At 45.7% G+C, this 13,797-nt stretch overlaps 1 protein-coding gene across 5 annotated transcripts in view; it reads left to right on the top strand.

Moving 5' to 3' along the window:
• Window positions 1-13,797, top strand: part of PLD1 (phospholipase D1) — an 80,255-nt gene that overhangs the window by 40,493 nt on the left and 25,965 nt on the right. For 4 of the 5 annotated variants that reach the window (XM_032981924.2, XM_032981946.2, XM_032981940.2 and 1 more), the window contains exons 8-16: window positions 335-427; window positions 3,015-3,167; window positions 3,925-4,074; window positions 5,272-5,355; window positions 7,088-7,169; window positions 10,213-10,323; window positions 11,671-11,877; window positions 12,397-12,613; window positions 13,512-13,625. In XM_032981924.2, the coding sequence (XP_032837815.1) occupies window positions 335-427; window positions 3,015-3,167; window positions 3,925-4,074; window positions 5,272-5,355; window positions 7,088-7,169; window positions 10,213-10,323; window positions 11,671-11,877; window positions 12,397-12,613; window positions 13,512-13,625 (1,211 nt within the window). The remainder of the gene's footprint in view (window positions 1-334; window positions 428-3,014; window positions 3,168-3,924; window positions 4,075-5,271; window positions 5,356-7,087; window positions 7,170-10,212; window positions 10,324-11,670; window positions 11,878-12,396; window positions 12,614-13,511; window positions 13,626-13,797) is intronic. The other variant, XM_032981952.2, reaches the window with a different exon arrangement.

The raw sequence follows: 13,797 nt of genomic DNA, 5'->3' as shown, positions 1-13,797 counted from the left end.
GTGAGATGCGGGCTGCCACTCGCAGGCTGGCTTGCAGGGTTTCTCCCCTTCCCTCTCTGCAACCTGTAGACCCTCTTGTTCTTCTGCTTGTTCTATAAAACAGGGCCCTGCATTTCTTAAATCCGCATGATTTCTTACTGGGGGGTTGGTTTTGCTGTTTTTCCAGCTTTCAGGGCACGGCCCAGAGGCTGTTTGGGGATGGCTGGAGGCGGCAGGAGCTGTCGCTGGGCACAGGGGCTGGGGGGTTCAGCAAGCATCCTCCCCACCCGAGAGCCCCCCCTGCACATCCAGGTGAGTCGTGCCACCCACCCTGACCGTGTTTCTGTCCTTGCAGAGAAGGGTTCATCATGAAGCGCTCGGGGGGCCACCGCATACCTGGCCTGAACTGCTGCGGCCAGGGAAGGATGTGCTACCGATGGTCCAAAAGGTACTGCTGGGAGGGGCGAAGGTGGCGATGCTACGTGCTCCTCGGGCACACATACAAAAATCTTAATGTGTCTTTTTTTCCGAAAAAGTCTATATGGGAGATTCTTGCTTTTTTACAAAAGCCACAGATTTTCAGGTCAAAAGGGTCCATAGGCTATTCCCCCTTTACCCTCCTGTGTGGAGGATGATTTTTTTTTTTTTTTTCCATTGGTTTTGAAGTTCATAGAAGGGACATGTTGCTCCAGAGAAAAACTGGGATTTCCTACAGCCCCAAGCTGGGAGAAACTGCAATAATCCCCTGGTCTGTGCCCAGCTTTTCCTGCTGCAGGAGTGCCCAGGGGCTCCGTGCCTTCGGGAGGGGACGTGGCTGGTGACACTGCCCCGGCCAGATTGCATCCTGGTTTTCTGAGCTTCCCTTTCTCAATTTACAAAAAGACAATAATTGAAACATTATCTGGACTGCTTTGGAGCTGGATTAAATCAGACATGACCTGCAACAGTAAGAAGCTCTGTTTGGTGCAATTAACCTTGGAATTAAAAATATCTCCTCTTCATTATCACTGCATTTGCTCAAATGCCAGTGTTTTCATGGGAGTTTCACAAGCCAGACTGTTCCCATGTCCCTTCCTGCTGCAGACAGATGTAACTTACTCTCCCCAACCCTTTACCTTCTGTGTTAGATCTTGGCGTTTCCTGGGGCTGCAGCGTGGGGAGACGTGTGCTATGGAGGTGTGTGTATGTTACCAGCTAGCATTCAAAAAATGCAAGGGGTATTTTCTGGAGTTTGCTCTTCCTGGACAAATATTTCCTTTTGAAAATCCAAATAGCACGTATCCATCTTAAAGCAACAATTGCATGGTCTGCAAGAGCTTCCCCAAGCATTATACACCTTTGGATTTTAGCATTGCCAATGGGCTGCCATTAGGTTTATCTTAAAAAATTCTGTTTTCCAACAAAATCTTTCTGCATTCCTGTGAAGAAGCAATCCTATTTCTTCATAGTTTTTCCATTTCTTAATGTAATTTTACAGAATAATTGAATTGTCTCGAATTCTTTTTTCTCTTTTATGAAAAAAAAAATATGCTTTTTTCCTCTTGATACCCTTTAGTTGACTCTTCCCTATGTTTTGCAGAGCTCAGGCTTTAGTGGGGACAGGAGCCCATTCAGCTCTGATGGATCTCAGTTTTCCTTTAGAGCCTAAAAAGGGGATGGGAGAACTGTTTGAGTGGGCTTGTGTGCCGAGTAACACAAGAGGGGCACCAAATCCCTGCCATGGCCTGGGACTGGCAGCACAAGCATCAATAAATAAGCAAATAACAGTAATATTTCCCAGAGAGGGTTACTGAAGTGGAGGATTTTGGGACATGTCAGGCTGGGGGCAGAGCTCCCCCTGAGCATGGGGCAGACCACGACCAGGCTTTTCCCACAGCAGCTTTGCTGCGGGCATTGGGTTTTCTATACCCCAAATTCATTGCACTTATTATACTGGGTTGGGTGTGTTATGGGCACAGGGGCTGTGGAAAGGGACATGGAGGAAGACAGTGGCGTGGTGCCATGAACGGGCACGGGCAGGATTTCTCAGGCATGTAGAGCTGCCTGGGAAAAACAGAAAGGGGAACGCTTGGAAACGTACCCTGTGTGACGTTTGGGAGTGAAGTTGTGGGCCAAATAGGGAGAGGAGAGTATTTTGGCACCAAGTGAGAGGTGGTACTGGGATAACTCTTTCAAGGCCCTTAAAAAAAAAATAAGAAAAAATGAGGGGATCTGGAAGTAGATGAGGAGCTGGGGCTGTTAATCAAGATACAAGAACGAACAGATTTTTTTTGGTATTTTCTATTGCTTTGTGTGTTTCTCAGTGTGGAGAGGAATGAGGCAAAGGTCTGGTGGTGGAGACCTGTGTGGGACAGAGGGGGCTGGTTACCTCAGATACGCTGCAGGGGGAGAAAAAATTAGAAATGTCATTCACAGTAAAAAATGTGGTTTTTCCCAGAGTTGCTTTCAGGTTACGGTGTTTATGTAAAACCTGCCGGTCATCTCTCATCATGTGTTTCTAACAGAGTGCCTGTTGCTTGGCAATAAAAGCTTTCCAAAATGCCTCGTTCATATATTTTGATAGGAGTGAAAGTGATCCTAGCATCATAATTAATGTTGGAAATGTCAAGTAACTCCTGTGTAGCATACAAGCTGAATAAAAATATGAGATGGAGGAATCCTTGTTGCACCTTGTCCCAGTGCTGGGGCACGTGGCTGGGAGGTTTGTGGGAAGGGAGGTTCTCATTGATTTAGTTAGACAAGAAAAGCTGTATTTTCAAAGACTTCTGTAAAAAGGAGGCATGCAAATAACTATGAACATTGAATTCAAACTCATTACCCAAGTTCATAGAATAGGCACTTTTCTGCTCGAGAAAACCATACCCTGGGAAGAAATTTTACCATTTAGCTGAATGCTTTCCTTTCCCTGATAAATGATTTGCATGTGTTTTGAAGGAAGCACTTTTACATTTTATTAGCTTTTTTTTTTTTACGGCTCAACTTTTTAAGACTAACATGGGTGAAATACAAGTTACGTGGTTGCTGTGCCCGTACAGGTGGCTGGTGGTGAAGGACTCTTTCCTGCTGTACATGAAGCCAGACTCAGGGGCCATTGCCTTTGTCCTGCTGGTAGATAAGGAGTTCAACATTAAGATAGGCCAGAAAGAAACAGAAACTAAATACGGGTTGCAGATCGACAATCTCTCTAGGTAAGAAATACGGACTTTATTTATCCTGGTTTTAATTTGCTTTTGCTTTTTTAAGGAAGAATCGATGCCCCTCTCCAGGAGGGGTTAATGAGGGGCGCTGGGCTGATGTGGTGCAGCTCAGCTTCCCGCCGGGGCAGCTGCTGCTGTGTTTATACCTGCTGGGGATTTGGCCTGTAATGCTCATCGTTTCCGATGTCTTAATGAGGCATTTGGAGCCACAGCTGCTGTTTGTCCATCCTTGCGGTTATTGCTTGAGCCATGGTACACGTTGAGTTCCACGGTCTATTTTTGCAGCAATTGCTTACGGTAATTTTCTAGGCGCTTTGTTCTTTTGTGCTGCAAGCAGGGACGTGTTCTTCTACATTCCAACCGGCATATCACCCAAAAGATGTGCTCGTTGGGATAAAGAAGTATTTATAATGGTTTTATGGCAGCATACAGTATACGTTAATCTTTTAAAAAATGCTGCATCGGCTAGGTCCAGCTCTCCTCAGAGTGAAGCTGATGCTGTTAATATAAATCTGCATTGTTTCGGGGGGTTTTTTTGATTCTTGGCAGTGTGATACTGTGATAGTCACTCAGAGCAGCTCAGTGCCAACGTGTTAAATTGCAAACAAAACAGCAAAGCCCTTCCTTTTCACTGAAATAAAATATGACTGATACAGGTGCACTTGCCGACGTGTGCAGACGGCGAGGAGCAGCCCGATGAAATATACGGGGCTCGGGCCCCTTGCCCCATGCAGCGTCTGTTTTCCAGGTCGCTGATTTTGAAGTGTAACAGCTACCGACATGCCCAGTGGTGGAGGCAGGGCATAGACGAGTTCGTTCGGAAGCACGGCAAGGACTTCCTGACGGAGCACCGCTTCGGCTCGTACGCAGCCGTGCAGGAGGACACGCTGGCCAAGTGGTGAGGACGGCGGCGGGGCTTGGGGCGCTGTTACCTGCGGCACACGCCGCCTGCCCCGGCCCCCCGCCCTGAGGGACGGAGCTGGTAGCCTTCGGTGGCGGTAGGGACTGGCAATCGTTAGTGAAGGGGGGGGGTGGGAAAAAAGGAAGCTTTCCAGGTTCGGTTGAATTTGAACGCGTTGGGTATTTATTACCATAATGATAAAAACGGTATCCTGATGCACAAGTGGGAGGATGCTTATGAGTTAAAGCCAGAACTACTCTTTCATCAAGATATTCCCAGCTTCGATTTTATCCCAGTTTCTGATTCTGGGAATGCTGTTTCCTAAGGGTTTAGGTCTTTGGGCTCCGGGTTGTAAGGCCACAGTAATGCAGGTGCTGTTGAAAAGGTCTGCCTCGCTGGCTACTCCCTTCTCCGTAGCTCCATCCCAAAGCAGCTGTGCTGCAGCCTGTCCTGCCTGTGCTCCTCTGCAGCCCATGGTCTGGTCACATCCTTCGTGCTCTGTAGCGCGAGATATGTCCTGCTCATCGCATTTGTAAGGCTGATTCTCATTCTGTAGCTGTAGCGTTGCCCTTCCAGGCACCAGAGATGGGTTCAGATGCAAATGTCATCTAGTTGAAGAGCAGCATCAGGTTCAGACCTTTCAGATTGGCTTTGCGGTGAAAGAGAGTCGACAAATGCAAATCTGTGTATAGTCTAAGGGTGCTTGGGCTTTATGCACACAGCAGCCCCAAAGAGAAATCCTCCTGTCTGTAGTGTGACTTGATTGCACTAATCCATTCCCATAAGCACCTCAAAAAATTGATCATAGATGGAAGCGCCTCGTTGTGCTCTCACTGCAGCTTCTGCCTTGCAGCAACCACTGCCCAAATAGTTTCCGTAAATCAAAGCAAACACCACTCCACCATCTTTTCCTGAGAGCCAAACCCAGCTCGAGTATCAAGCACAACCAAAGAATATTGTGTGTGATTGGCAGAAGTGGCACTTAATCTCTTATTGTGCCGTTTCACGAAGCTACTAATAACAGCATGAAATTCTCCCTGCGTGTTGACCTAATTCTTGAAATCAGGTTTGTGTCTGCATTTGAGAAGAGAACATAAATGTCATTAACACAGAACCCCACTGGGCTTCAGCTATGGACCTTGTTCAGTGGAGGGGGAGGAAGCCTAGATCTATGTGCTGTGTTTGCTTTTACAGGTATGTAAATGCCAAGTGGTACTTTGAAGATGTTGCAAATGCCATGGAAGCCGCGAAGGAAGAAATTTTCATCACAGATTGGTGGTTTGTACTTACATATTTAGATGCTGACCTGCCGTCTCTCTTGGGATGTTCCCGACAATGCGGCACTGTTTGGAGGCCCTACAGCATGGCAGCTAGCCGTGCGGCCAGATGGTTTGGCAGCACACCCAAACATCTCCTTGTGTTGTGTTCAAAGGCCTTTTCAGGAGGGTTTGGCAGCAAAAGCGCATGCTTGAAATCAACAGCTTCGTTGTATCCTTCCAAGGAAAGGCCTGAAACTGCGTGAAGGCACCACCTGAATTGCAAATGTTATGGCTCGAGGTGCTCTTCAGGACTGTAAATCGCTGCAAACCCAAGAGGCATGAATGTCTTTCAGTGTATAAGGGAACTTGGATGCTCAAACACCTCCAGCAGTGCTCTTTGCACGGGATCCTCCTTTCTGCTCCTCCCTGTCTCGGGAAGCCTGATGCCAGCGAGGAGAGCATCTGGGGGGGCTTGTGATTTTGCTCTGCATTTAAATGGGACAGACAATGGAGGGGGAGTTCTGTTGCCCCTTCTCAGCTGTGTTGCCCACTGCCAGAGGACCTGACTCTGCCTACTTTTTAACTAGCAATTCAATAAGTTCATGCAGTGCTCTGGTTCCTGCTTGAGGCAGAAAAGGGGTGCTCTCACGGACTCGGGCAGAGTTTCTCAGCAGGATGCTGGTGGCAGCTGCCTGTGCCTTGCCTTTGTGGAGGTTACTCTGGCTGAGCCAGCATGGACCTTGGGGATGGGATGGTAGGGCAGGCTCCCAAGCCACGGCTCAGATGTCCTCTTTAACCTTGGGCACATCTCTGTGCTTCTCTTTCTCCCTCGGTAAAATGAGCCTTTTGCTGCTAATCCACTGCCCACAGGAGCTGGGAAGATTAGTCCTTAGGTGGCAAGATAATGAGAAAACTAAATACAGTGTTAGTATTTACTGAGGTAAACCTGTTTCCTAACGTGACCACAGATAAACCCAGTGGTACTTGATCCCCATGTGCAACATCAGGTAGCAGTGCAAGAGCATTGCATTTCAGACCCCTTGCCTCTTAATGTTTTATGCAGACAATTGTTAATGTATCTTGGAATTCGAAATCTTATCTGAAACTCGAGTTGAACATAAAAATGCTGTTGTCAGAAACATGTTTTTAGGATATAGCAATATGCTTTATCCAAGCACAAATTCCCATGCTTGGTACAAAATTAAAGGAATGAAATTCTGTCATTGCTTTGCAGGAGTTAGGTGAGATTGCTTAATTATTCCTTATAATCCTTAAAGATATGAATCAATAAAACCTCTTATTGAGAGATCATATTGCTTTGTCTTTAAGCAGCAAGGAAAATTCAGCACAAATCCATGCTGCTCAGCCTAAGTAATAGGAAAACTGAAATCCCACTCTTTTTTTTTATGCCTACACATTTCTTTCAAATGTACCTTGGAGTTTTCTTTTGTTGCATCTTTCTTTCATAGATAGAGTACAATTTTCCCCATTTATACATGACTGTTGAACTTGGTCTCATGAGTTGTTGAATACTAAGATGAATGTGCTGGACACATCCCTTGCCCTCTGTAATGCTCTGTTATTAAAAAACAAAGAGCATGATGTTGGAGAGTGCATCACCCTGGGACCTGAGCCTTCACATCCGCGTTGTATAAATTTTGATTTCTTTGCTTCCCAAGTTGATTATTTAGGCCAATGCTTTGTTTGCCGATTACATATGCTGTGTTTTTTCCACCCCTTTATTTTCTTAGGCTGAGCCCAGAAATCTTCATGAAACGACCCGTTGTGGAAGGAAATCGCTGGCGGCTGGACTGCATCCTCAAGCGGAAAGCTGTAAGTGAGCTCCAGCTGCAACCTTCACCCTGCAGAAAACCTCGTGTGCCCACCCAGTTACAGGGTCATACTGGGACTGGAGCATTTGCACTGTTTATTTTGGTAGGGATGAGAATTTAAGCTGGCCAAGCCTTATTTCAGATGGCCTTGGAAAACGGTGTGTTTTTAATTTGCTCCCCCTGTTTGGGTTTGAAAGAGCTTGGAGGCAGAAGAGTAGATCCTCTGACAGCCCCTTCGAGTCCTCCGGTTTGGGTCACTTCAGCCTTGGCATTACGGCCACCCCAGCTCCTGGTGGGGTCAAGGAGCTGTTGCTGTCAGGTGCCCTCCTTACGGCATATGTAATTTAGAGGTACAGGAACCACTAAACACTTCGTGATGGCTCTTGGTAGGTAGTTTGGCTGTTACTGCGTTGTGCAGATCCTGTCTGTCATCACCATGTATTGTATGTCTGTGCTAAAGCTTCCGGAGCCGAAGCTGTGAAAGGTACCATCAGTCTGCCAAGAAAATCCAGATGTCATTAGCAAAAAGTCACTTGGTATCATCCAGAGGTTCATGCTATCTCACGATAGTCTCACTGGGTTTTCCATACTTGATACATTGCATAGGTCCTTGCTACAACTGAACATCGAAGAACTGATGTTCTTGCTATTCACCCATCATTCCTTGCTGTAGTAAAGAAGTGCCTGTTGACACTAAACATCATCCTACTGTCTCCCAACCCCATTACCCCTGTTGGAGCCCCTCTTGCCTTTGTCCTGCCCAGGCCATGCTGCCCAAAGCTCTTCATTCTATAGTTCTTTCACCACTGCTACCATTGGTAATAATAAATTTTAGTGGAGCATATAAGAAAGGCCAAAGCCTGAACGTTTTTTGTGGTTTTTTATTATTCTTAATATTTCTAATGATAAGTTATAGGATTAGAAAAGGATTTATTTTTTTGGTAGCTGTCTCTTACTACCTGTATGTCTCCTGGTTTTCTTTGTTCCTACCAATCCTTTTCTGTATTCTCATGGTTCTTGTGGCCACTAAGATGAGGCAGATCAGCTGTGTCCTCTCTGCCTGTCCTTTCTCAGTGGAGGCTCTGGTTATGAGGGTCCTGGTATATTGCTGTGGGGAAAGGGCTTCAGCAAAGCATGAAAAAAGAAGTGCACAAACACAAGCACCATCACCTTCCCCAGAGCTGGACTGTGGTGTTCAACTTGTTTACAAGGAGGTGATAAACATGACTTGGAGAGTTGGACTTCTATTTGCATTGCCATGTTATCCGAGTTAATAAATGCTTACGTTCAGTAAGCAAATGCTTGTATGAACTTGATAAGGCTTTTTTCCCTCTGTTTTAATTTCTCCTCTGCTGTTCCTCCTGAATAGAAAAGCTCAGACCTGATGTTGACCCAGAGCCCTTTCTGCCACTCCCGGTCAGGATTGCCATGCAAAACTCTGTGCTGTTGCATGCTCTCCTTCCCTGTGGAGCTCTTTGAGATATGAGCAACTACAACTACTAGCTCTGTTTCTCTTTTCTTTAAGCGCTTTCCTCTCAGAAAACAGTTTATTTTGTTGCTGGTTGCCCTCTGCTTTCCAATAGCACGTCTGCATCCAGACTGTAGAGAACATGTTTCATGGAGCCAGGCAAGGCAGGCAGAGAGGCTGAGTGTGAGGTGTTCGTGGACGTGGGCTGTACTTCAGTTGTTCACCCAACCTGTGATAACACCGATGCTAGAAATGGTAGTTTGCACCGTGTGAGCGGTGAGTCAGGAAGGGAAGCATGGCTGGGGAAGTCTCTTGAACTCTTGGTGTGGTAGAAGGGCAGGAGTCCAGGTGAACATGCTGAAATAGTCTTTGACTCGCAGTTGTCATCACAGTCCTCACCCTTCCACATGCCTAGAAAAAAAAAAAAAAAAAGAGTTTTTTTGTGTCTGATTCATGTTGATTTGGAAGTAGTCTTATTTCCTGGCAGGTGAAACGTGGCCAAGAGGCATGCTCACTGGGTAGAAGAATTTGGCTTTGGTTGTCATGTTGACATGGATTTTCCTATGGCTATAAATACCTTGTGAGAGTGAGGAGTGTTTTAAGGTTAGTTCCTGGAAATCCTTGCCTGCTCTTTCACTAGTGGCATTTCTTTGATTTGAGAGGGCAGTCAGCAAGCTGGTGTCTAGGTATAGGGGTAAGGCTGTCCCTTCTGTATGTACAGGGCTACCTTGGACTTCTCTGGGTGCAGCAGAGAGCAGAGTATCACGCACAACTGCCTGAGCTCTCAGTAGCAGCTTTATGGCAGCAGGCTGTGGAAAGTTTACATCCCAAGTTTAAGCTGCCAAACTCCACTGCAAGATTTTAAACCATGCTGATTTATGGCAACGGAAGGTGTCCCAGTGTGTGACCAGCATCTGCCAAGGTTTGGAAAGTACTTGAATGTTTTGAAAGTGCTTTCACAAGTGTCCTTAGAATCCCTCCTGTGGATACCATTCAGGTCACAAAAAGCACCATCCTTTGAGCACTGTTCAGTGTATTCCAGGAGCTACCCGCGGGAAGAACCTGTTTGCTGGTGTTGAGCTGGTTGCATCTCCTTTAGGAGAGGGATGTCCATATGACCGCACTGGTATCATTGTCCTGCAAAGGCTTTTAACTGTGGGCAAACCTCAGGGCAACATGAAGCCGTAGAAAAATTAACTACAGTGTCTGTGAGCAACACGATTGTATGTGGAGTGAATCACCTTTGCAAAATCTTACCTCAAAGGATGTTTGAAAGGGACTGCTGTGAGGACAGCCTGTTGATGGGCTTTGGTTAAGCTCAGCTCTTCACACGTGAATCCAGGTACCGAGCCCTCCTCGGGAAGCTGAAGAGCTTTCCTGATCAGTGTGTGCCCTTCCACACTGTGGGGTCACCGTGGTGGACCTGCAAGAGCGACACCAAGAACAAGTAATCTCAGTCTGCATTTCTGCTTGCAGGCACAACATGCTGACTGCCTCTTAGCTTTTGCTCGCTTTGGAAATGGACTGTATCCATTGACATACCCGCGTACCATGTGTTTCTTTTCATTTATGACAGCAACAAGGAGTGAGAATTTTTGTTATGCTATACAAAGAGGTGGAGCTTGCCCTAGGGATCAACAGTGAATATAGCAAGCGGACACTCATGCACCTCCATCCAAACATTAAGGTAATTGTACGTCGGGCAGTTGTATGAAGGTCATTTGCATTCATTTGTTCTTGATAGCTAGTGCTGACCCTCGGTGTATTTAGGTGTGAACTAGAAGAACAGCGATACCCACCATTGCAGTGGAAGTAGTCTGAAAATCACCCATACAGTGATTACTACATCTGGCAACTTAATTTCTTTTGGTTATAATTGAACATAAAATTGCTTAGTTTAGACTTGCCAAAGCAACTATTCATCTAATTCACAAGAAACTTATTTCATGTGACAAGTTAGTGGGGTTACATCAAATGGAAAATTACAATTTGAGAACGTTGTCTCATTTCAGCATTTCTGTTCATATATAGATGGTGGGAATGGGCACTGGATGTTTACGTTCCCATCATAAATGAACAGCATTGCGCTGTCCTGTGCTGCTTTGCCACCAAGAAAATGAGTTGTGATACGTGAACCAATAGATAAGGCTAGATCCAGTCTCTTGAAATTAGAGGCATATGTATTTTAATGAGCAATAAGATACATGTTATAGGTCAGGGTGGCTAACAAACTTCTAGATTAATAGATTTTTTTGTCACTTGATCGGTTGTCACGGTGAAGGGAAGCATCCATTCACCATCATTGTTGTGGCAAGACTGGAAGGTGTAACTGGAAGATACGTGCCAACTGTGTAACAGGTTTGGGGAGCAGCCAAGTGAAACTAGCTTTTTCCCCAGGAAGCTGGTCTAGTGGCTCTCCTCTAGAATTAAAAAACAAAACTATATAATGTATGCTAAGATATAGAAATTACTTTGCCAGAAACACATATCAAAAAGAATCTCATAAACAAATGTCAAACAACTTGCTGATTTTAAATGGGGAAAAAAACAGCCAACTTCTTTAGTTGTTGCCACTACGTAAGTAAAATGAGAAGTGAGTCAGATCACCAATATGTTGTTTTCTTTTAGAGCAGACTTGGTGTTTGAAAGCTCAGCTCTTATAGCTCTACTGAAAGCGTGATTTTATTCATTGAAACAGTTTCCTTGGCTATGGTCCTCTTACGAACTCTGTTGTTGTAAGTGCGACCTATCCCAAAATCAGTAACCGTTGCGGTTCGGAAATACCCGTGTCATGGGGAAGCACCTGCTTGCCAGTAAGGCTGAGCCCGACATGGGGGGTGTCGTCTAGCTCCAGTAATTACAGCAATCTGTGTGGAGGCATCTTCTAAAAACTCCAGTGTTTCCCCATCATCCTGAGTAGCCCCGAAAAAAAAGAAAAAGAAAAAGGAGAAAACCAACAATCCGAGCAGCTTTCTGGCTAGAGGTATGTAAATTGGGCAGTGATGCTGAGGTTGAGTTCTGGTGTTCCCCCCAGGTGATGAGACACCCAGACCACGTGTCCTCCTCCGTGTACCTCTGGGCCCACCACGAGAAGCTCGTCATTGTTGACCAGTCCGTGGCGTTTGTGGGCGGCATTGACTTGGCGTACGGCAGGTGGGATGACGACGAGCACCGCCTGACCGACGTGGGCAGCGTGAAACGAGTGGCAGCGGCCAAGTCGGTGTCGGCGACCAACCTGGCAGTAAGTGAGGCTGTTCCAGCTGGTGGCCGTGCTCAACGCCTGCGCGTCGGGTTTGCGGTGGGGACGTGCAAGCTGGGTTGGGTTTAGGAGGTTTGAAAAGGAGTGAGAAGGAGGAAGTGTCTGAGCACTGGAAGACTCTTCAGGGCTAGATCTTGACCAGCCCTTGCCTGGGCATGGAGGTGAGCAGCTAGGTTTCTCCTGGAGCTTGGAGCAGCGGTCACAATTTGGAGGCTACGTTTGTAATAAAAAGAGGTCTAAATTTATGCGAATTTCAAGGGGAGTAATAATCCAGAATAGATTTAGAGAATCAAATACTGCTAGTATTACAGGGTTTTCCTGTCAAGTGCCTCCTCGGTACAGACTCTCTCAAAAGCGTTTGTAGTTCCCACCGAAGTGTGTCTTTGTCATGGAGCAGTGTTTGGCTCGTGGTTGTTTCTGTGCATTGATAGGCATGCTAATCTGTAATTAAAGGGGAACCTGTCCGTACATCACCTGCAACAACCTCCTGTGTCTTTTAAGTCTGCAGCAGAGTCGTCTGAATGTGTCCCCCTGCAGTCTCAAGCTCTGTCCCCAGAAAGCCACTTGTTCCAGAGAAACGCTGATGATGCCGCAGACACATCAAAAATGAAAGGAGTAGGAAAACCCAAAAAGTTTTCAAGGTTCAGTATTTACAAGCATCTCCATAAACACAGCATGCACCACGCTGACAGCGTCAGCAGCATAGACAGTGAATCAAGTAAGTAATGTTTTTCAAATAAACAACATATATAAAGCATGTGTGGAGGTGGGTGGGTGGGCGTACATGCAGATTCACATAATTTCTAGGGTAATGTGTTCTTTGTGAGGAAGGGAAGTTGATGAATTTCTTAACTATCAGAATAATAACTATGTGTAGTCAATATGTAAATCTGTGTCACTGCAAAACATACTAGAAAAGTTTTAAGTGGATTTGCATTTAGTTAATTAGCAATTGTCATGAGCTTTCAGAGGACATGATACAGCATACGTGATACTTAATGTTTTTACTGCTGGAAACTTGTTCTGCAAGGGAGAATCAAATCTTTCCTTTTTCAACTTGTATATATTGTAACAAGCAAAACAGTTTCTGAATGTGATTATCCCCTCTCATAGTGTTACTCAGGTTTAAATGGTTCACTTAAATGGAAATATTCCCAATTTACCTACTTACTACAGAGGAAAGACTATTCAACAGTTGAATATTTGTATGCAGCTTTTAATTCCCCACATTAAAAACAGCTTTAAAGCTAAACTTATAAGGATAGGCTTGACATCTGTTCTAGCATGGAGTCCCTCCTAAAATCAGTTCTTGAAGTCCTCAGCTCCTGAAGCTGTATATTGGTCATGATGAGAACTTATTTGAGTTTCCATCACTCATTGCAGAGGAAGACTTGCTGGAGCATCGTTTGCCTTGGTTGTGGTCAGCTGAGGACATGTTTGGTTTAAAACCAGGTCTTGAATTTGGTCCTTTGCCTGCTGATCACTTGTAGTTTTGGCAAATTGGTGTCTTTCCTGAGATCCTGTCATGTAAAGTGTCTTCAGACAGGATCAGGCACCACTCTGGCAGAAGTGGACCTGTGTTTTTGTCATAAATAGAGCATCTTGACTTTCTGCAGGTTACTGTAACACCACTAGAAGTCAACCGAATATAATCCAGAGTTTAAGGCCCCATCTGAAAATGTTCCATCACCACAGTGATTCCAAACAGGGGCTTGCTGAGCCTCGGGAGGGTAAGTGAGGGAAGGCAGAGGTGCAGACCCCTTCAGGCTTTAGCTGCCAATGTTTTTGCACTGTAACAATGGTGAGAGTTAGGTTGGGTGCCAGGATCGGCCTTCACTGCTTCTTGTTCTCATGGCATCCTTAGCACCCCTCTCAGGACATCCTGGCTGAAGAACCTTCTCC

This window comes from Tyto alba, unplaced genomic scaffold (assembly GCF_018691265.1).
Source record: "Tyto alba isolate M040663 unplaced genomic scaffold, T.alba_DEE_v4.0 Super-Scaffold_10, whole genome shotgun sequence".
NCBI lineage: Eukaryota > Metazoa > Chordata > Aves > Strigiformes > Tytonidae > Tyto > Tyto alba.
This window is presented reverse-complemented; position numbering and strand designations above follow the sequence as displayed.